The sequence below is a fragment of the Stegostoma tigrinum genome, chromosome 2 (genome assembly GCF_030684315.1).
Source record: "Stegostoma tigrinum isolate sSteTig4 chromosome 2, sSteTig4.hap1, whole genome shotgun sequence".
In the NCBI taxonomy this organism is placed as follows: Eukaryota; Metazoa; Chordata; class Chondrichthyes; order Orectolobiformes; family Stegostomatidae; genus Stegostoma; species Stegostoma tigrinum.
The window spans coordinates 146059994-146084465 of NC_081355.1; the positions used below are offsets into that span (position 1 = coordinate 146059994).

The window sequence follows — 24472 nt, forward strand, 5'->3', positions numbered from 1 at the left end:
GGCTTGAACTCGTCCCATTTCCTAGTTGTTTATCCTACTCACCAGGTTACACACAGCCTGCCATTACACACTACCTATTGTTCGCCACTAACAATGTTCATTTAAAAGCTATTTACTCTCTTAACCAGATCTTTTATCTCACTCCTTTTGTCTATCCAACTGTTCTCTTTCTTTGGGATCTAACCCCACCCTATCTTCTGGATATAAGTTGACATTTTCCTTGCTGCCATCGGTTCTGAGGAACAAATTATCAGACTCAAAGCATTAACTCTGATTTTTCTTCACAAATGCTACTAGACCTGCTAAGCTTTTCCAGCAGCTTCTGTTCTTGTTACGTATGTGACCCCGGTCCTCTTTTTAACCTTGTTAATCAGCACATGCTGTCAGCTGGAACCAAATCTATCCCATTCATTACTTTTGAAACCACAATTCGATCAACCCTAAGCTTTTACGTCTCAGTTGTCAGGTGTCCAACTCTTTCACATTTTCCAGGAACCAGGATTCTTCAGACTGGGAATTAGTTTTATTTACCACCCTTTCCAACTGATCATTAGCACTCATCAGGTGAGGAAGACAAGACTGGACAGAGTATTCCAAGTGAGGTCTGGCCAATGCCTTGCAAAAGAACACATTTCATTTTAAGATTAATTGGTGCTAAGTGTAAAGGGTAGTGAATTGAAAGATGCTTGTTTTGATCACCCACAAAGATTTTATGGTAATTTGGTGTCATGTTGCCAAGTAATGTTTAAGATACAGGAGGAACTTTTGAGGGACGGAGGAATCTGGGTGTCCTGGTACACAAACCACAAAATGTTAGTATGCAGTTACAGCAAATACTCAGGAGTGCCAGCATAACATTGCAGTTTATTGCCAGTGGGATGGAACGTCAAAGTAAGAGTGTTTTGCAGCAGTTGTATTGCACTGGAGAAGTCCAGCCACTGTTTACACACCTAATTTCTGGGATGAGGCGTTTATCTTAAGAGGAAAGATTAGTCAGATGGACCAGTAGCAAAATTGAAGTTTCAGGGAATGAAAAGTAATTATGTTAAATTTGCAAGATCCTGATTGGACTTGATGGATGGGGGCATTTGACAGGTGGATGCTGAAATGATGTTTTCCCCCAGTGGGAAGAGACGAAACTAAGGAACAGCAGCAGTTCACAAAAGTGTCTCTCAATGACATTCCCAACAGCAGCTAGGAATGGCCAGTGCCATTCACATCCTGTAAGCAAGTTCAACAAAGTAAGGGATCTCACATTTAAGTCAGAGCTGAGAATTCTTTCCCTGCAAAAGGTTGAGAGTCCAGAGAGCAGTGGAGACCAGATAATTGAATATTTTTGTGGTAAAGATAGATTCTTGACTAACATGAAACCTTAAAGGTGTTGGAGGGTGTGGAGGGAAGTGCATTTGAGGCCACAATTAATCCAACCAGGATCTGGTTATATGGCAAAGCAGGCTTTTAGACCCTGAATGAGCCACGCTTGCTCCTAATTCGCAGTATTGTATGCATCTGGTGTTAGTTTGCAAATTGGAAAGTGAGTTACTGATTGAAACCAAACCGGTTCAGCTGTGGCTATTTGGAGGATTCATTAATTCTTCAACACTCAATGGAATTTGAGATGTGCACAGCAAATAAGTAAAATTTGGGCATGATCACTTTCTTACAGACAGAAAATTCGCTACACTGTCACGATACATATTAAGAGCTTCTGAACTGTCAAATGTCCATGTTTAGCATGTTCTTTACAGAGATTTTATTTTATAAATGTTGAAAGCAAGAAAATGCCTTGTGTTTGTGTCTAAAGATCATGGGGAATGATTCTTGTTACCTTTCACTTTAAGATTAAAGTTTGCTCGAAGAAACTAGTCAGTATTTCTAACTGCATTTATTCTTTGTTTCTTAAAGATTTCCGTTTGTGAGTCAGCAAATGTCTAGTACACAGAGTGGTGACAGTGGACAGAATCCCGTCCTTCAAGGAGCTGGCCCGGTAATTGTTTAATTAGGCGAACTAAAATATCTTGTGTATGTTTTCGAAATTTATGAAGCATATTATAAATAATTTCAACCTGCTAGTTCTTATCCATGATTTGCTTCCTATCCACTCCAAAGAACCACAACATTACAGAAATCAAACATTTGGTTCATTGAACCTGTGTTTGTATTTTTCTGCGTATTCTACTTGTTTAATCCTACTCAATGTAACATAGTAAGTATGGTCGAAAAGAACTTGTGGGCTCTTGAAGTAATATTCGTTCTTTGTAACACCCTGCACAAAGAATTATGCTTACAGCTAATTTATCATTGTCAGTTGGACTCTGTGACACAGTTGTGCATACAAAAGCGTATATTGATTTATACATGTTGGCCCTGTTCTTTAAAAGCAGAATTTAGAATGAGAGTTAGGTTTTATTGTCACGTGCTCAAATACAATAACGCAGGAGTAGATTAAAAAATATACAAGTCACCATTCCTGGCACCATCTTAGGTACAAAGGTAGAATCATAGAACTCCTATACTGTGGAAGCTGTGCATTGGACCCATCAAGTCCACACTGCCCCTCTGAAGAGCATCCCACACCTCTACCCTGTACTTGTAACCCTACCTTTCCCATGGCTAATCCACATAGGTTGCACAGCCCTGGACACGGCAACACAATTCAGCACGTACCTAAGGAACAAGTATAAAAGTAAGGAAAAATAGTTAAAAGTTTAGCACAAAAATCCATCTTAGCATAAATTAGAAAAATAAAGAAATAAAGTTATAAGTTCAGCATTGCAGTCCTCCTTAAGTGCTTCACCATGCTGGGCTCGCACTCCCCAAAAGGATTCAAGCCCTTTTGGGGCTTCATCTTTCTGCACTTGACACAGCTACGGTTGTTGGGAGATCTCATAGAACATAGAACATAGAACAGTACAGCACAGAACAGGCCCTTCAGCCCACAATGTTGTGCCGACCATTGATCCTCATGGATGCACCCTCAAATTTCTGTGACCATATGCATGTCCAGCAGTCTCTTAAATGACCCCAATGACCTTGCTTCCACAACTGCTGCTGGCAACGCATTCCATGCTCTCACAACTCTCTGCGTAAAGAACCTGCCTCTGACATCCCCTCTATACTTTCCACCAACCAGCTTAAAACTATGACCCCTCGTGCTAGCCATTTCTGCCCTGGGAAATAGTCTCTGGCTATCGACTCTATCTATGCCTCTCATTATCTTGTATACCTCAATTAGGTCACCTCTCCTCCTCCTTTTCTCCAATGAAAAGAGACCGAGCTCAGTCAACCTCTCTTCATAAGATAAGCCCTCCAGTCCAGGCAGCATCCTGGTAAACCTCCTCTGAACCCTCTCCAAAGCATCCACATCTTTCCTATAATAGGGCGCCCAGAACTGGACGCAGTATTCCAAGTGCGGTCTAACCAAAGTTTTATAGAGCTGCAACAAGATCTCACGACTCTTAAACTCAATCCCCCTGTTAATGAAAGCCAAAACACCATATGCTTTCTTAACAACCCTGTCCACTTGGGTGGCCATTTTAAGGGATCTATGTATCTGCACACCAAGATCCCTCTGTTCCTCCACGCTGCCAAGAATCCTATCCTTAATCCTGTACTCAGTTTTCAAATTCGACCTTCCAAAATGCATCACCTCGCATTTATCCAGGTTGAACTCCATCTGCCACCTCTCAGCCCATCTCTGCATCCTGTCAATGTCCCGCTGCAGCCTACAACAGCCCTCTACACTGTCAACGACACCTCCGACCTTTGTGTCGTCTGCAAACTTGCTGACCCATCCTTCAATTCCCTCGTCCAAGTCATTAATAAAAATTACAAACAGTAGAGGCCCAAGGACAGAGCCCTGTGGAACCCCACTCACCACTGACTTCCAGGCAGAATATTTTCCTTCTACTACCACTCGCTGTCTTCTGTTGGCCAGCCAATTCTGTATCCAAGCAGCTAAGTTCCCCTGTATCCCATTCCTCCTGACCTTCTGAATGAGCCTTCCATGGGGAACCTTATCAAATGCCTTACTGAAGTCCATATACACCACATCCACAGCTTGACCCTCATCAACCTTACTAGTCACATCCTCAAAAAACTCGATAAGGTTTGTAAGGCATGACCTACCCCTCACAAAGCCGTGTTGACTGTATTTGATCAAGCCATGCTCTTCCAGATGGTCATAAATCTTATCCCTCAGAATCCTTTCTAACACCTTGCAGACGACAGACGAGAGACTTACCGGTCTATAATTGCCGGGGATTTCCCTATTTCCTTTCTTGAAGAGAGGAATTACATTTGCCTCTCTCCAGTCCTCAGGTACGACTCCAGTGGAGAGCGAGGATGCAAAGATCTTCGCAAGTGGCGAAGCAATTGCATTTCTCGCTTCCCAAAGCAGCCGAGGACAAATCTGATCCGGGCCTGGCGACTTGTCAATCTTAATGTTTGACAAAATTTTCAGTACATCAGCTTCCTCTATCTCTATCCATTCCAGCATGCACACCTGCTCTTCAAAGGTTTCATTCACTACACAGGTCGTTTCTTTCGTAAAGACAGAAGCAAAAAACTCATTTAGGGCTTCCCCTACCTCCTCAGGCTCCACACACAAGTTCCCTATGCTATCCCTGATCGGCCCTACTCTTTCTTTGACCATTCTCTTATTCCTCACGTAAGTGTAAAATGCCTTTGTGTTTTCCCGGATTCCTTCTGCCAAGCCTTTCTCGTGCCCCCTCCTGGCTCTCCTCAGACCATTTTTGAGCTCCTTCCTTGCCTGCATCTCAGGCTACCTGCCGTCACTGTCGCCAAATATGCCAGCAGACCTCGGGCTGCCTGGTCTCACTGCCACCACAGATGCTTTAAGATCAATGTCGCTGCTGCATTGGCTCGCTGTGCTGCAAGTTGTGCTCACTCTTCCCTGCACACTGTCACTATCCCTTGTGCTGGCTCGCTGTACTTGCTGTCCCCTGCACGTGCTCACGGTCCCCATGCTGGCTCGATCTCTCCATGGAAGGTGAGGCTAGAGTAAGACAAAATAGCTGTCATGGAAGTAAAAAATAAAGCAGACGGAGCAGATAAGCTCCAGGCAGGAGCCCTCACCTGCTGTTCCACCACCATCTTGTTGCTGGAACACACACTCTACCTGTGTCAGTCCAACCAGATAGATGGCAATATTTTCTGGTTCATCCAAGGCAGTGCCTTGACTAATCAAAAGTCAACCTGACTGGTTTAAAATTTAAACACAGCTTGGCAGTCATGATCTAATTGTTCCATTCTCCACAACAGCATCTCTTCAAACACAAAAATTAATATTCTGTTGTGGATCAGCAGTTCTTTGAGTAGTAGTTAATTTTTTCTCGTGTAAAAATCTATTTGACTGAAAATGATGAAATATTTGAATTTATTTTCAGGATGGGAGTTTGCCACCCCAAATGTCACGACCAAATCCTCCATCTTTTGGTCCAGGTTTTATGAGTAAGTAACTTGTTTAATTTTAAAAAGTGCAGCTCGAGAGTCATAGAGGCATACAGCACAGAAACAGACCCTTCGGTCCAGCTTGTCCATGGTGACCAGGTTTACCAAACTAAACGAGTCCAATTTGCCTCCATTTAGCCCATATCCCTGTAAACCTTTTCTATTCATGCACCTGTCCAATTGTCTTTTAAATGTTGTAACTGTACCTGCACCTACCAAGTCTGGCAGTTCATTCGCCATACAAACCACTCAGTGTGAAAAGGTTGCCCTCAGGTCACTTTAAATCTTTCTCCTCTCACCTTAAAATTATGCTCTGTTTTTGAAATCCTTAACCCTAGGGAAAAGACCTTGCATTTCACCTTACTTCTGCCCCCCATGATTTTATACAGTCAGCCTTCAACCTCCTACGCTCCAGTAGAATAAGTCCCAGCTCATCCAGCCTCAACTTATAACTAAAACTGTCCAGTTCCTATAAATCTTTTCTGCACACTTTGCTAAGCTTTTTAAATTCATATACCTACTTATTTGAACATTTCTGTTTGGTTCTTCAGATGCTTGCATCAATGTATTTTCCCCAAAGAAATAATGTAAAAGATCCCTTGGCACCATTTTTAATTTTAAAAAAATCAGAGAAGTTATCTTGGCCAATATCTATTCCCTAACCATCATCAAAATGTGGAATGTTTGTCCTAGTTTGCTGTGCACAAATTAGTCACTATTTACCACAATTTCTAACACTCACTACTGTTCAGAAGTACTTCAAGATAATAAAGTGTGAAGCTGGATGAACACAGCAGGCCAAGCAGCATCTCAGGAGCACAAAAGCTGATGTTTCGGGCCTAGACCCTAGTTCAGAGCTCTGATGAAGGGTCTAGGCCCAAAACGTCAGCTTTTGTGCTCCTGAGATGCTGCTTGGCCTGCTGTGTTCATCCAGCTTCACACTTTATTATCTTGGATTCTCCAGCATCTGCAGTTCCCATTATTTCAGAAGTACTTCATTGGCTACAAAGCCCTTTTGAGATGTTCTGTGATTGACAAGCATTATGGTACATGTAGGTATTTTTCTTCCTATTCTGATTAAGTGTTCAAAATAGAATAACAAAAAAACACACTCTTTCAGATAATGCACAGAAGAAGCAGTATGAGAAATGGCTGCAGGATACCCAGCAGCTCCTCCAAATACAGCAGAAATATCTTGAGGAACAAATTGGGACACACCGAAAATCTAAGAAGGCACTCTCTGCTAAGCAGCGTACTGCCAAAAAAGCTGGACGAGAGTTTCCAGAAGAAGATGCAGAACAGCTTAAGCATGTAACGGAGCAGCAGAGTATGGTGCAGAAGCAGTTGGAACAGGTATTCTTCCATTCTTCAGCCCAGTATTACAGCTCGGGAAATTTTAAAAGTCATCCTACATATTGCGTGTCCCAACACAGTAGGCTTTGCAGTTGGTCTCAATCCTGCACTCAGCTTCATACGTAGGTATGGAGACGATGGCAGGAGTTGGTGTCCTGGCCAAACTTGTTTTCCTAAACCTTTACTGAGATTATTTATAGTTGCTGCACTTTTGGCTCAGCTGAGGTCAAGTGATTTAGTCCAGGCCACATCATTCCTGGACTGAGAGATACAGATATTCATCATTTTAACTAGCCAGAGCCACTGAAGCTCAGACTAGTCTAATATTCAAACAAATGCCACATGAATTTGATTTTTGATGCATAAAATGTTACTTTTCAGATTCGAAAACAACAAAAGGAACATTCTGAACTTATGGAGGAATATCGTCTGAAACAGCAGCAACAATGTGCAATGCCATCACCTACCATGCTGCCGACTGGATCAGTCCAGCCCCCCTCAGTCCAAGGTGGGGCACCGTCTTCAGTAAATCAACAGAGTTTCTCAGTACTGCCACAACAACCCCAACAACAACTTCAGCCACCTGTTCCAAACCAGCAAAATGCTACTAGAATGACTAATGCTCCTCAATGGCAACCTTGCAATGCTAATGCACCTGCACCTCCCCACATGCCAGTGGGGGTGGGTAACCCAGGGATGCAACACCCTGCACCACCTCAGTTGCCAGTAACGAGCACACAATCTACTCAAGCAGTAACCGTCACAACAAATCAACAGTCCAATGTACCACCACGAGTTGAATTTGATGACAACAATCCATTCAGTGAAAGTTTTCAGGAGAGGGAAAGGAGGGAGCGTTTACGAGAGCAACAGGAAAGGCAGAGAATCCAGCTCATGAAGGAGGTGGAACGCCATCGTGCTATGCAGAAGAGGATGGAAATGGAGCAACAGCAAGGCATGGCAGCTTTAAACACACCTGCCCTCTCTCAAATGCCATATTTTAATTCTGATTTGCTTTGTGATTTCATGCAGTCTCAAAGGCCTCAACAGCAGCAGCAAGTTCAGCAGATGGGACTTGTTCCTCCCCAGCAACAGAATCTGTTTCCTCAATTCATGAACTCATCGCCTCAACCACCTTTCATGCAGTGCAATGATGGTAGACCAGTGGGAGCACCAGGATTTGGCCCTGAGGCCCATACTGTCCCAGGTGGATGCCCACCTGCCCATCCTATGAATCAGGTACCATCTGGACTTGGGTTTCCACAAAACCAGCCAAGAGCTCCCTTTGGGCCATGTATGCCCACAGGCTCTCAGGGAAATAGCGATGGAGCTTCTTTTGGCCCAGATAATGGAATGCAACTACCAGGCAATTACCCAGGTCCAGGTCAATCTCTCATTCAACTTTATTCCAACATTATACCAGAGGAAAAAGGGAAGAAGAGGAGAAACAGAAAGAAGAAGAAAGACGATGACAGTGACTCAGTCAAGACGCCATCTACTCCTCATTCTGACATCACTGCACCAGCTACCCCCACTATTTCTGACTCTGCCTCTAACCCATCGGTTAATCTGCCTGGGGAATTTGGGTTTAATCAGAGTGAACAGGAGAATGAAGAGGTAAACCAATCAGTTGATAATTCAAATGACCACCAGCCTCCATCTGAACTTGAACGGCAACTTTCTTCCAGTGTCAGTGCACCACACAGACTTATGACACAACAAGTTGGTCTGCCGTCCGAAACAGATCATACTTCATCAAATGACGATGCTCAGACAAACACTGTGAAAGTGGAACAGGCAGAAACCACACAATGCCAAGATAATTCTCAGTGCAAGGTGGAAACACAGAATTCAGTAAAGGTAGAGGGAAAAGTCAGTTTGCAGCAGCCTGCTGTTTCAACACAGAATCCAGCTGCAGGAAATGTGTCAGCATCAAAGCAAGAATCAGGAAATGAGCTTTTGAAACACCTACTGAAGAACAAAAATGTTCCGTTGCCTCCCCACCAAATAGCAGAAGAAAAACCTGAAGGTGAATCATGTATGGAAAGCAAATTAAAGAAACAAAGTCCATTTGAGGGACAGGTAATGCTATTTTTTTTTAATACAAATTAATTTCAAGATGTTATTTTTCAGGATAGTGTGGAGAGTTGTGGTTTTTATTCATTCATGGGGTGACTGTGTCACTGGCTAGGCCAACATTTATTACCCATCCCTAAATGTCGGGAGGGCAGTTAAGAGTCAGCCACATTGCTGTGGGGTATGGTGTCACATGTAGGCCGGAGCAGGTAAGGATGGAGTCCTCTAGAATTGAAACGCTAGAGTGGCAGTTTTCTTCTCTAAAGGACATTAGGGAGCTAGATGGGTTTTTTCTGAGAATTGACAATGCATTCATAAGTCATCATTAGACTCTTAATTCCAGTTTCTATTGAATTCAAATTCATCATCTGCTCTGGCGGGATTTGAGCCCAGCTTGTCAGAACACTGCTTGGGTCTCTGGATTAGTTGTGTAGTAATAATATTACGAGGCCATTGCCTTCCCAAAATGTTTACAAATGTACATTTCTGAAATTCAGTTCAATTTTTTTCTCATATTATAAGGTATTCTGTAAAGCAACACACAATTACAGGGAACTTCCTTGAACTGCCACTAAAAATGTGTTTTTCATTTGAAGATTTTGGCTACTTCCTTCAAAAACATAGAACTTGTAAATTTGTGGGTAAATCAAATATTTGCTTTGTTAGAACATACAATATCCATTGACCACAATTATGTAAAGTACTGATGAAAATGTGTCTTGCACAGCACTGAAGTGATCATCAAGCTCAGAAGGAACATGCTGATGATGATGTATTACGATCTTAAAATTTGAAGTTTTCAAACAAACTATGAACTAGGTTAGAATAGGCCATTCAGCCTCTGTAGCCTGTTCTGCTATTCGATTGTATCGCGGCTGGCATATGTATCTAACTCCCATCGGCTGCAATTCATTTTTAAAAATTATTAATTGTAATTAGCAGCTAGCTTCAGGTTAGAGTTTTGAAAATTACCCAAACAGCTCTTTGAATCGTACACAATTTTTTTTTTCTTTCACAGGCCGAAATACATAAAATGATTTATTGTGGCAATTTTAACTTCTGGTCCTAAAGTTTGAATAGTACAAAAGCATGCAGCACCAAAAGACACATTCTTTTTCCTTCATGGGATCATATCTGGCAAGCTCAGTATTTGTTGCTTATCCATAATTGCCCTTGAAATGAATTGCTTGCTTTAGGCCATTTCAGAGTGCAGTTTTAAATAATCAACCATATTGCTGGAATCTCCTGAAGGCCTGTTTAGATAAGGATGAAAGAACATTCATGAACCCATTGGATTTTTACAAGAATTGGTGATAGTTCTGGTGGTCACTATTTCTAAGACTAACTTCATCCTTTACCACTGATTCAAACCCATGTCCCTAGACCATTGACCATGGCCTCTAGATTACTAGTCCACCTACAGTCCGCTGACTTCCTATGATGCCAGATATGCTATAATTTAAGAAAGAGAAAGGCAATTTAGGTTTAACTACTTTAAATACAGAGGATGGTGAATTCCAGCCTTTTCAGAACTGCCAGATTGATTGTCTAGTCTTTTCTGATCTTATGTTGTTTTGTGCCAGCTGTGTGACTTTTGGACAAAAATGCATTTAGGTTAGTTCGGATAATGTCCTTTTGCAATGACTTCAATGATAGGAAATGGATTCACTTTGAGTATTCTCTTTTGCCAACCACAGTGAATGTTTCAAATTGTAACTTACTTTTATACAAACCGAATTGGGAAAGAGAGAAATGCTACTCAAGATTAAAATGAATTAGCAGCTGACTTAGACAAACAGCTGGTTAACAATGCAGAGTGGCACCAACAGTTCAATTCCCATCAGCTGAGTTCATTGTGAAGGCTTTTGCTTTTGCTTTGGCTTCTCAACTTTGCCCCTCCTCTGAGGCATGGTAACCCTCAGGTTAACCATCAGTCATCTCTAATGATAGAGCAGCCTTGGTTGTCTCAGACTTTGGAGACTCCGCTTTTCCCTTCAAAAGGAGTGTCTCTCCACATACCTTCCTCGTGGTTGTAGGTTATCTCAACCCAGATTCTCTTCGACATATGATTGGATGGCTCTTTGAAGAGCTAGCACAGGTAAAACAATCTGTATAACATCGTATGTATTTAAATCCCTCTCAGCAAAAAAAAACTCAACTGGTACAAAGGCTTGCTGAGAGAGGAAACTGGAAACTTTGATTTTGGTGCGTGATATAATGGTGTTCTAAAAAATTCATAGAATAGCACAGAATGACCTAGATACATGACACCTAATCTGGCAGTATGTCTACTTCTACTGGATATTTGTTAAAGTACAAGGTGACCTGCCTGTAGAATGGAAGTTAAATAGGCAGCAAAGTGATGCAGGTTATTCTTTAAATGTGCTTTTAATGTTCTGTTTTGGGTGACATTATAGTATGAAATCATATCAGCAACTTCAGCAACGTGCATTCATACAAATTGTGCTATTCAAGCAAGTTGGAGTTTTAGTTAACACAGTGTGGAGCTGGAGGAGCACAACAGACCAGGCAGCATCAGAAGAGCAGGAAAGCTGACGTTTTGGGTCGGGACCCTTCAGAAATGGGGGAGGGGGAAGGGAGCTCTGAAATAGAGAGAAGGGATGGGGCTGGGGTAAGTAAGTGGGATGGTGATAGGTGAGTGCAGATAGGCAGCAGTGGTGGTTGTCAGTGAGGTGGGAGGAGCAGATAGGTGATGGAGAAGATGGGTAAGTTTTGTCAGGTCAAGGAGGTGGGAAATAAAGATGGGGTTAATCATGGGATGAGGCCACGGGTGGGAGAATTTGAAACTGGTAAAGTCCACATTAGGGCCATTGGGTTATAGGCTCCCAAGGGAGAATATGAGGCGCTGCTCCTCCAGTTCCCGGTTGGTGTCATTGTGACACTGGAGGAGGCCCATAATGGGTATGTTGCCCAGAGAGTGGGAGCACATTGGTGGATGTGCAGGTGAAACTCAATCTGATGTGGAAGGTTTTTTGGTTCCTTGGCTGGAGGTGAGGTGGGGAGGTGTAGGGGCACTTCCTGTGATTGCAGAGAGAGGTGCCGGGGGTGGTGGGGCTAGTGGGGAGTGTAGAGCGGACGAGGGAGTCATGGAGAGAGCAGTCCCTACAGAAGGCAGGTAGGGGTGGGGAGGGAAATATATCCTTGGTTGTGGGGTCAGATTGCAGGTGGTGGAGAAGGATACGTTGAATCCAGAAGTTTGTGGGTTGATACGTGAGGACAAGGGAGATTATGTCTTTGCTATTGTGGCGGGAAGATGATGTGAGGGCAGAGGTGTGGGAAACGCAAGAGATGCGGTCGAGAGTGTCAAATCAACCACCCAGCTATGGTACACTTGGCCCATAGCCTTTTGTGCCATGCCGTTCCAAGTGCATATCTAGATACTGTGGAAATTTTTTGAGAGATTCTTCCTCAACCACCCTTACAAGCGGTAAGTTCCAGGTACTCACCACTTTGAGTAAAAGTCTTTGCCTCAGATCCACAGTCTATGTCCCCTCCATAATTTTATATATCTCAATCATGACCTCCCTCAGTTTCCTCTGTTCTAGTGAAACCAACCCCAGTCTATTCAGCCAGTCATCAGGAACATCCTTCAGTGTTTGCCTTGTTTAGAATTTTCAAATTTTGAGAGTTTTTGTGAGATCTCCCCCCATTCTTCTAAACTCCAGTGAATATAGTCCTAACCAACCAACACCTGTCCTGCTTTCCCAGGAATCAATCTGGGAAACTTTCATTACATTCCCTCCATAACCAGACCTTCTCACATATGGAGACCAAATCTGTTTGTAGTACTCCAGGTGCAGCCTCACCAAAGCCCTGTAGAATTGTGGCTGCTTCTGTCCCCCAATCCCCTCGCTACAAAGGCCAACAAATCATGTGGATCCAAACTTTAACTCTGATTTCTCTTCACAGATGCTGCCAGACGTGCTGAGCTTCTCCAGCAGCTTCTGTTTTTGTTTCTGAATTACAGCATCTGCAGTTCTTTTTGGTTTTTAGTTAATTTCAGCAACTGGAGTTCAAGGATGCCCAGGTCTCCATCCGCCACCCTCTTGTTCAATCTGTCGCCATTCAGATAATCTGCCTTTCTGTTTTTGCTATCAAAGTTATTAACTGCATAGTAATCCACATTATACTTCATTTTAGGAAGCGGTGATAGCCAGGTGGTATTATCGCTGGACTATTAATCCAGCAACTCGGATAATATTCTAGGGAACCGGGTTTGAATTCCGCCACAGCAGATGGTGGAATTTGAATTCCATCAATACCTGTAATTAAGAATCTAATGATGACCGTGAATCCATTGTTGATTGTCGACAAAAACCCATCTGGTTCACTAATGTCATTTAGGGAGGAAAACTGCCATCCTTACCTGTGACTCCAGGCCTAGAGCAATGTGCTTGACTCATAACTGCACTCTGGGCAATTAGGGATGGGCAATAAATGCAGCCAAGCTAGCGACACCCTCATCCCATGAATAAAGGGATAAAAAAATCTGCTGTGCATTTTCTCACTTAATCAACTTGTCCAAATCACACTAAACCACCTCTGTATTCTCCTCACAGTTCATCCTCGCACCTAACTTTGTGTCATCTGCAAACTTGAAGATCTGGTGAATGGAAATCTAAAGCAAGTTTTTAAAAATAGAATTGTGCTGATTGGCAAATGCAGAGAGATATTGATTTATTTTTAATGGTCAAAAAAGCCCCTCCAGACAGCAATTATATAATCCAGCTAGAAGCCTCATCAATTAGTTAATAAAACAAAATTCATATTGTGTCAGAATAATATGGGATATTACATTGTACTGTCAGTACTGGCATCACTGACATCACATAACAAATCCATGCCAGAGTTTAACCTTCACACCACCTGGGTTCCAGACTGACTGACTGACTATGTTGTTCAGCTTCAGACATCATTGGAGGGTTCTTAAATGAGTGAATTTATTTGAGAATTAGACTTCTTGCAAAATCAAAGTTTTGAACTGAATGTTTTGAATAGGGACGCAGAAATGTTATGCATTGCTGTTCATTTCAATACATGTGTCTCCAAACATCTGAGCTGCTGATGAATTTTTACATTTTTTAAATGCATTTGTAAGGAAGAGAAATGGTGTTGGAAAGCATTAGAGATCTGATTCTCCAGCATCTATAGTTCCTACTATCTCAGAGATGGTTTATTTCTATTTGACTTTGAGAGAGTTAAGTTGGTGTTAGAACTGACTGACTTTATTGTTCTTTGACTTGGTATGTTTACAACAAAGAAAAGGTAATTGAAGTACTATTCCAACTTTAACAAACAATGGGCTCAGTGGCAGTGAACCACTAAATATCATTCTGCGCACGTCTTTACTACTCGGAGTAAAGTCAGAGGAAAATTTATTGAAGTACAGAGATTTGGTGAAGGGCAGTGTAAACTTGTTTGTAATGGAACTTCAGTACATTTGACATGAAAAAACGTTTTACACTTCAAAACAAAAAAACTTAGACAAATGTCTGACATATGTTGGAATACAGAGTCCACCAACTGGTTTTAACTTCGATGGAAAGGTGAGTCAGTTGCTGAGGAAGGATTCAGAGGAAGAAAAGAAACGACCCAAAAACAAAAGATCACAGAAAACAGCTGAGAAGACTGTATCACGCTACAAGAAACGTAAAAAAGATGAGGAGGACAGGCAAGCAGTCTACCCCAATACAGATGTGCTAATGAACCAGTTAAAGCAGGTAAGCAATTCCACCATAAATATGGGCATAATGAAGAAATTTGATAAATGACCTGATGACCTCCATATAATTAATGCAGATAACATCAAGTACTGCAGAGAATAAGACTAGAAGTGTGTTTGAATGCACGTACGAATTGATTTGAGAACAGCTTCTTCCTTGCTGTCATTAGACGTTTAAACAGAGTTCTCAAATGTCAATTCTGATCTCTCTGCAGTAGTAACACTGTATTCTGCACTGTCTTCTGCTACCCTGATGCAGTTTTTGGGGTATAGCCTGCCTATATACCACCCAAAACAACATACTTCGCTGTATCTCAGTACGTGACAACAATAGAACATAGAAAAGTACAGCACAGTACAGGCCCTTCGCCCCACGATGTTGTGCCGTGGAATAATCCTAATCCAAAAATACAATAACCTAACCTACATTCCCCTCAATTCACTGCTGTCCATGTGCATGTCCAGCAGTCGCTTAAATGTCACTAATGACTCCGTTTCCACGACTACCACTGGTAAACTATTCCATGCGCTCACAACTCTCTGGATGAAGAACCTCCCTCTGATGTCTCCTCTATACCTTCCTCCTTCAACTATTCAACTTTTTTTTCCAAATTTGCCTGCACACACTTGTCCAGTTATCCCCTGCCCTTTTAGCTGTCTCTCACTGAAAAAGTGTGCACGTAGAGCTGAATGGCTAATCGGCCAGAAACCCTTGTTGTCAATTAATTTTAGTCCTGGTTCTATGTCAACAAACATTCAGAAATTGCTCAACAAAAACAAAATCTAAGTTCTAGCAGTTTGCCTATTTCCATCCAGGTAGTTGCATGATGCAGTGAAAATGGAATGATTTATCATGGCATCTGTATCAATTAGCCTTCAATAAACACAATGATGGGGTGATTTAAACCGTTTCAGTTGTGCTTTACTTTCCATGTATAGTGCTTCAAAATATTCAAACTGTGTCCAACGAAATCCGAAATCACACGACACCAGGTTATAGTCCCACAGGTTTATTTGAAGTTGCCAGCTTTCGGAGCGCAGGCTGTTTGACCTGACAAAGGAGCGCCCCGAGAACGTCATTTCAAATAAACTTGTTGGACTATAACCTGGTAACGTGACTTTTAACTTAGTCTATCCCAGTCCAACACCAGCACCTCCACATCCTATGTCCGACAAGCGCATGTACAAAGAACAGGACAGGGCCATTTCACAAGATTATGGCTGGTCTGACCATAATTTCAAATTCTCATTCCTGCCTACTCCATCTTGCAGTACTTTTCAACATTGAAACTTTTCTAATGAACATTTCAAATAGAAATCTTGTACATTCCCTATAACAAGGTATTCATCTCTGGCCTATTAGTTGGTGCAATAGAGCATGTTTCTGACTTTTTTTTCTCCCTAATCCATGATTTTGTACACCTTAACCAACTGCGGACAATGTCGTTGGCAAATTTTCTAATACCTCTTGAATTGCATGTGGTTCTCGATTTACTATTACTTGGGACCATTTTTGCTATCTGGTAGAAAAATTGATGTGAATCACTGCAAAGTTTAATACAACCCACAGAGAAATGGATGTTCATGATCAAAAGAAGACGCTGCTAATCTTTGACATTATATGGTCGACCAATCAAATTTTAAATTTGTTTGTAATATTTCAATTCATGCATATCAGCACTAAAAACTGTTTTATGAATGATCTTGTGTTTTCATTGAGTCGAGCTGATAAAATAGTTTGGGTTATGCAAGAAAGAAAAACCAACACACACAGACACTGTTTTTCAGCAAGACTAGTGTAGTAAAAATGACATTGTACTGGAATAATATTTCTGTGATGGAATGATTGGAGCATAAACGTGTTGGTTTACAGTTCAATTTCTTTTTTGCTAGCAACTGACTCTTCTCCCACTACTGGAACCAACTATCAGTGTGAATTTTGCATACTTCCCTCCCTACGGTAGTGGACAATTGAATGGTGATAATCTACTCACAGGATCTTTTGGCAGTGCTGTTCTTGACAGTGTTCCAGATTACTACTCTCAGTTGATTTACAAGGTATGTTGTATATTAGTTAAAAACAAATGAAGCCATGTGTTGTGCTATATCAGTAACATCTTTAAGTGCTGAAATTAGTCTTCAGTACAAGCCTCATCATTTTTCAGTAACAGTGATCATGTAGATAATACATGAGTTTGTAACTTTCACTGGTTCACAGAACCCATATTTTCACATTTCCTGAATAAGGTTGTATCCCATTAGTTAAGTACCTAATGGACATTTTTTTGGAAATCCATTCAGGTTACTTGTTTCACCATCTGTCTAGAAATCTGTTCACGCTTTTTACAGACCTGATAGTAAAAATATTCCTGATTAATTCCTATTTTGCATTGTTATATATTAATTTGTAAAGGTCAGTATTCAAAAAAGCACTAGGCTGTTTCCTTAGTCTTCATAAGCCAGTAGGTCTAGCATTCCTTTGGGCAATCTGTGGAAAGCTATTACTTGAAGTTAAGAGATTGAAAGTACCATACAAAACATTCAGCCTAGATTCACAGGCATAACTAAAAGGTTTCCGAAACATAAAGATAGGAGCAGGAGTGGGCCATTCAACCCCTTGAGCTTGCTCTGCTGTTAAATATGATCGTGGCTGATCACTGAGCTCAGTATCCCATTTCCTTTGATAGCTTTAGCCACAAGAGCTATATCTATCTCCTCCTTGAAAACAAATAATGTTTTGGCCTTAGCCATTTTCTGTGGTAGTGAATTCCATAGGCTCACCACTCTGAGTGATGGAAATTTCTCCTAACCTCTGTTCTAAATAGTTTACCTTCAGCTTTATCTCTCAACTGTAACCCCTGGTTTTGGATTCCCCTACAATTGGGAACATCCTTCCTGCATCTCGCCTGTCTAGTCCTATAAGAATTTTACAGATTTCAATGAGACCTCCCCTCATTGTATTTGCTGAAGTTTAGAACAATGCTAACAGGCTCGACCTCTCCTCGTATGTCAGCCCTGCTGTCCAAGGAATCAATTCAGTCAACCTTCACTGCACTCCCTCTATAGCAACAACATCCTTCCTCAAATAAGGAGACCAAAACTGCGTACATTCCAGTGTGACCTCATTTAGGGTCTGTATAATTGCAGCAAGACATTCTTGTTCCTGTATTCAACCTCTTGCTACAGAAGCCAACATACAGTTTGCCACCTTTACTGTCTGCTGCACTTGCAATCTTACTTTCAATGACTGTTGTGCAAGGAAGCTCAGATCTCATTGAACATTCTCCTCTTGATGTTCGGCCATTTAAATAATAATCTGCCTTCCTATTTTTGCTATAAAATTGGATAACCTCACATTTTATACTGCATCTGCCATGGTTTTGCCCACTCTTTCACCCTGTCCAAATCACACTGTAATATATCTAGATCCACCTCACAGCTTCCACCCAACTTTGTGTAATTTGCAAATTTTGACATATTACACCGATGTATGATGGTAATCCAGAACACACTGTTCACTTGAATTTCTACTTTCCTGACATGAGGATAGTAAGACGCTTCAAAATTTTCACAACTATCAATACATTCTAGATGATAAATTGGCTCAGCATCAATGAGCATTAGTCATCAGTGGCATTGCACAAGGATCTGCAGCTCAAATTCTATGATTGGTGGAATCAGTTTTGCAGTTAGTTGAACAGTGTTGGGTGGACTTGCCAACATTATTATGAGTTTAGAAAAGGGTAAGCGTTCTGATTCGAAATTGTCAAAGGCTTAGGTGTTGTTAAAGAACAACACAAAACAACTGCATTTATTTTATTTGAGGAGGAAATAGTCTTTCAAATAGTTGAAGACAGGCACAGTTAAAGTAAGTTACCCATTTCACTTGGAAAGAGAGTGAAGGATTAGGAAATCTCATTGTATTGTTTTTTAAGTAGACACGTGGAATGGAACTTAATTATTTCTTTAAGGGCTTGACAGATAAAGGAGAGGTGGTTGATATGGCTTAATGACCAAACAGGCTTTTAAAACTTCAGACTTTGTTCCTAAACTGTAACTATGGCATTTGTGTAGTCTGTTTGACACACAAAAATGCCAGAGTCCTTTCACTATGGAAGAAAGGAACAGGTAAAACTCTGTCTACGAACTCAGAGAGCTGACTGAGTATTTGAATTGAGGAAATGGATTTGAAAAATGCCTTTTTAAAGTTAAACAGAGAAATTATGAAATGACAAAATCCAATTTGTCAAATACTGAAAACATCGCAAGATAATAAATTTACTCTTGTGATATGTACATCAATAAATATTCTAGATGCCATTCATTATCTTTTTCCTTTTTTATGTCTTCTTTCTTCTGATTTCTGTTATTAGTTTACATATCCCTCACTATTTTCTTTATCTTCTATGTAACCACAGGGTAACAAAGTTGCATGTATCCATAAAATATGAATTGCATTCTGTTTGGAAATAATTTTTAATGTGTTAAACTGTTTACACATTGTTTCAAATTTATATTCCCCTCTTGCACTAGATTGTTTCCAATGCAATGTCATTGACTCCCAAGATGCAAAAAATTGTAACAGCCAATGTTAATCTTATGAAAAGTGGGTTTGTTTTTCAATCTTGATTCTGTGAGCAGGGCTACAGATGGTCTTCCAGCAGTGTATTCCCATCATTTCCATTCTCAATATTAGACAGTGGCAGTAACAGAGCAGGAATTCACTAAACTCCAACCAGCTTTTTCCAGATCAAAAGTAGTTGGTGCTTTTATGTTTTCCACAAATGTGGAAAGCTGGTGTGACATTTGATTTCACTAGTCTATGTAATGTAAACATTCCGGTAATCATCACAGCACTGATATTGATACAAAGTGACAGGGAGTAAAAAGTAACAGGAGTTTTGTGGCTTTAGCTGTAGTGTCTGTCTGAAACCAAGATGAAAAAGCTGCAAGTAACCAACTGTCTTGATCATCAGTGTTTATTGGTTTGTGCTTATATGAAAGACAATTACTATCTCTGAGCTTGTTTGCAAGCACTTGCACACTTTGAACATTTAGAAAAGAGATCTCTGTTGTCTACACTCAACCGGAGGATTGCAAAAAGCAACTCGTTTGTGCAAATGAGACTGTAACAATTTAATTCATTTTTCTGTTTGCCACAGCAGAGCAATTTGAGCAATCCTCCCACCCCACCGGCCTCCTTGCCTCCTACACCCCCACCTGTGGCACGTCAGAAGCTGGTGAATGGTTTTGCTACCACTGATGAGCTCTCTGGAAAACCAGGACACCCTGATGGTAGGAAATTTTACTTGTTTCCAAATTTATTCAGGTTGGATATCAGAATTATTTTGGTGTGAGTGTTGTAGTTGAATTGAAAGAATAATTACTTATTGTGTAATTCAGCACTTCTCTGTCCTGTTTACAACTGAAGATTTGATTTATTATTGTCACATGTACAGAGATACAGTGAAAAGTATTGTTTTGCATGTAAACTGGGCAAATCCTACCTTACATGAGTATATCAGGGTACTAGAACAGAAAGCAGAATATAGTGCTAGAGCTGCAGAGAAAGATCTATTCTAATATGAGAAATCCAATCATAAGTCTTACAACAGCTGGGAAGAAGCTGTTCTGAACTCCAGATGACTGAAGTTTATAAAACAAAATTTCTTATTTTTGTGTGATGAAGGTGGATTTACACCTGTGGCGAGAAGTTTGAAGTATTGTTCTTGACACCTTGCAGTGATTATATTAAACCTGCAAAGCTGTGATTTTTAAAATATATATACTTGTCATGCCTACTGGATTGTGATGAACACCAAATCTGAATTAGGGAAAATAAAATTTAACTTGTATCAGATGTATTAATATCATTCACATATGGAATGTGTGACGCAATGTCCTTCATTTGCTTGAATGAGTGCAGCTCAATAATATTTGACATTGACCCTATCGTGAGCAGTCCACTTTATTGACATTGCTTACACCCCTTTTTGAACAATCAGTCTGTCACCTACCTCCACACCATGGCTGTAGTGCACATCAAATACAAGACATTGGCCTTCTATACAAATATCATTAAATAGTTAAAGATGGAATAAAGTTTATTTCTGCCCAGACTCCCATTTTTTTGGAATTGCTATGTCAAATCTCCTATTTACCTGGTCCCAGAAGAACAGCCCCAGATCTCCATTCTATCTACTTAAATAAAATCCCTCATTCCTGGCATCATTGTGTTAAATCTTTTCTGCACACACTGTTAGCTTCATGTCCTTCCTACAACATCATACTGTACTGAATGTAATTCCTAAACTGCACAAAATACACCACGTGTAGTGTCATCAAGGCTCTGGACAGTTGCAAAAATAATCCCTGCTCCTGCACTCGAGTCCTCTAATAATGAAGGTCAGCATATCATTAGCCCTCTTCACTGTCTGCTGCACCCGAATAGTTAGTTCCAGAGACTAATGTAGAAGAACACCCGGGTCTTGTTGCACCTCCCTCTTTCCTAACATTGCATCGTTCAGATAACAATCTACTTTCCTATTTTTGCTACCAGAGCAGATAATCTTTTCTCTCATCTGAAGAATGACCATTCAGTGCTACTCTCTTGTTTGCTGTCACTTATATGTGTGTTGCTCCCATCCCTTTTATTCTGTGAGCCTTTCCCAAACCCAAAGCCTCTCATACTAAAGGATGAGGATAACAAGCACATGGGAAAATCACTAACACCCAAGTTTGCCCCTAACACTGAGAAGCATATTAACATTCTTTTATTATTGCTGTGTAAAAATCTTTAAGTTCTCAACCTAACAGCATTATGACTGACCCTCAATGCAAAGTGCACCATCTTCTCAAATGCTGGTAAAGCTAGAAAATAAGTGCTCACCTTGCCAGCAATGCCTGGATCTGATGAATAAAGTTTTAAAAGTGTACAGAATGGGCAAACTACTGGCAACTCTTGTTCATTTAGTGACTGCCAAATTGTGAGCAGAATCGATGTTTGTTTGCAGACGATCCAGAAAATTTGGAGAAATGGGATGTTGGGGCAGAAAATAGTCATTAGTGAGATTAAAAAGTGAGAAACCTAGATTTGCCTGACTGAATTTTGAGAATACTTTGAGGCTTTGGTGTGCTGTATCTTAGGCTATTAAAAGAAGTAGCTACAAAAGCAAGGGACGGACTGGTTGTAGTCTTTCAAGAATCCTTAGATTCTGGAAAAGCCCAAGAGGATTTAAAACCGCTGTCCAGGACAAAGCAACCAGCTTGATTGACACTGCATCGACTCCCACCACCACCGATGCTCAGGAGTGTGTACTATCTACAAGATGCACTGCAGAAATTCACCGAAGAGGCCTAGACAGCTACTTCCAAACTCACGACCTCTTCCATCTAGAAGGACAAATGCCTTGGGAACGCCATCATCAGCAAGTACCCCTCCAAGCCACTCACCATCCTGACTTGGAAATATGTCACCATTCCTTCACTGTCATTGGGTCAAAATCCTGGAACTGTTTCCTTAATACCATTGAGGACCCACCTACAGCAGGAGGACTGCAGTGGTTCAAGAAGGCAGCTGACCACCACCACCTTCAGGGCAACTGGGGACAGGCAAGAAATGCTGGCCAGCCAGCACCGCCCACATCCCATAAATGAATATTTTTTAAAAAGCTTCATTTTAAAAGGGAAAGCTGATTAAAAACAGCTAACTATAGGCCACGTGACTTAAGGTTTGTTATCCGGAATACGTTAGCTTATTATAAAGAATGTAATTGCAGAGCACTTGGAAATATGTAATGTGATTTAATAGAGTCCAAATGGCTTCCTAAAGGGGAAAATCAAGCCTGATATGTTTACTAAAATTCTTTGAAGTAATGAGCAGGATGGTTAAAGGGCAGTCAGTGGTTGTAATGTATTTGGATTTTCAGATTTGATAAGGTAATCATGCATTAGGCGGTTTAATAAGGTAAGAATCCATGGTGTTGAAGGTAGTATATTAACGTGGTTAAAAGATTAGCTAACCAACAAACTGAGGTGGGATAAAGGAGAACATTTTCAGGATGGTAACTAATGGAGTGTCTCTCAGGTCAGTGTTGGGACCACCATTACTTACAATATATATTTATGACTTGGTTGATGAAAGTAAACGTACTGTAGCTGAGTTTGTGGAGGACTCAAAAATAGATGGCAACACAAATGGCCAGAATGACTTGGAGTCTGCAGAGCGATATGATATATGGGTATATTTGGCAGACTGAACATAGTATACCAAAATGTGACATCTTTTCAGGAAGAATAAAGGAACTGAGTATCATGTAAGTAGAGAAAGACCATAAGACAAAGGAGTGAAAGTAAGGCCATTCGGCCCATCAAGACCACTCCGCCATTTAAATCATGGCTGATGGGCACTTCCCTGCACTCTCCCTGTAGCCCTTGATTCCTTCTGAGATCAAGAATTTGTCGATCTCTGCCTTGAAGGCATCCAATGTCCTGAGACTGCAGAATGGAGAAATTTGGGGGTCTTCGTGGATGAATTTCAAAAAGATCCATCTGAATTCCGGTTAAAGGAGAAGGCAAGAAGAATGTTGGCATTTATTTCAAATGGAAATTTAGGCTCCTTACCTGAGGAAAGATAGACTGGCTTTGGAGGCATTCCAGAGAAAGTTCATTGAACTGATGTCAAGTATGGAGGAATGTTTAATGAGGAGAGGATGAGTAATTTGGGCTTGCATTTATTTAAATGTAGAAGAATGAGAGGCAACTTTATTGAAGCATGTGAATTTCTTAGTGAACTTGAAAGGATAAATAAGTAAGGAAAAATTGTTTCCCCTTGTCGGAAACACTTGACTAAAAGGCGTAATCTAGAATAAAGGGTCACACATTTGAACCAGATGAGGATGATTTTTTTTCCTGTGTGTAGTGAACCTGTGGAATTCTTTGCTGCAGAAGGCTGTTGAGACCGAGTCATTAAGAATATTCAAGGGTAAAATGAGTAAAATTTTAATTAATAAAAGAGTCAAGGGTTATGGGAAAACGGCAGGAAAGTGAGTTAAAGACCATCAGGTCAACCATAATTTTATTGAATGCAACAGCAGGCTCCCTAGGCTAAATGGTTTATTCTGCTACTACAACTTAGGGTCTAACACGAATGTATAGTTTTATTAGTAGATACCTATCCCTGCTCCAGATATCTGAAAATCCAATAAAACAAGAATATTAAAAGACATCAATAGCTTCTTAAATCTCTCTCATCCACATTTATTCTAATTATTTTTTGATTCTACAGTTTTTTAGATTTATCTCACAAAATCATATAGTTTTCTAATGTTAAGTTGTGCTGTTTTGTAATCAGTAGTGGTCTTAAGAATTTGTTTTATACAATTTATTTTCTTAATTACTTAGTAAATAAGTAATTACTATTTTCAGTTGGCAAAGGCCTTGGACCAAAACAGTATCAGCTGCCATTTAGACCTGAAGATGATCTGTTGGCAAGAGCTTTGGCCCATGGACCGAAAACAGTAGATGTTCCTGCCTCCCTCCCTACTCCACCCCACAACAATCATGAGGACCTGAGGTTTGGCAATTTTTTTCTAATAATTATAGTACTAGAGTAAGTTTTCCACTTTTTGGTTGTCGTGGAATGGTTATACCACAGTTTGTTGTGAACTGTTTCTGATTTGTCTCAAGTTGCTGAAGAAGGTGTGGTAACTATCTCTTTGATTCTTGCTAGGCAGAGGATTTGATCTACCTCTGCCTTAAAAGTATTCAGTGACCTTGCCTCTACTACCTTCTGAAGCAGAGAGTTCCAAAGTCCCACAACCCTCCACG

General features: G+C 40.7%; 1 protein-coding gene across 14 annotated transcripts in view; it reads left to right on the forward strand.

Annotated features, from left to right (window-relative positions):
• The window catches only part of kmt2ca (lysine (K)-specific methyltransferase 2Ca), a 489348-nt gene that overhangs the window by 418216 nt on the left and 46660 nt on the right, over nt 1–24472 (forward strand). For 13 of the 14 annotated variants that reach the window (XM_059639788.1, XM_059639789.1, XM_048520987.2 and 10 more), the window contains 8 exons: nt 1906–1987; nt 5409–5472; nt 6593–6825; nt 7207–8907; nt 14436–14642; nt 16538–16702; nt 19807–19939; nt 24071–24218. In XM_059639788.1, the coding sequence (XP_059495771.1) occupies nt 1906–1987; nt 5409–5472; nt 6593–6825; nt 7207–8907; nt 14436–14642; nt 16538–16702; nt 19807–19939; nt 24071–24218 (2733 nt within the window). The remainder of the gene's footprint in view (nt 1–1905; nt 1988–5408; nt 5473–6592; nt 6826–7206; nt 8908–14435; nt 14643–16537; nt 16703–19806; nt 19940–24070; nt 24219–24472) is intronic. The other variant, XM_059639786.1, reaches the window with a different exon arrangement.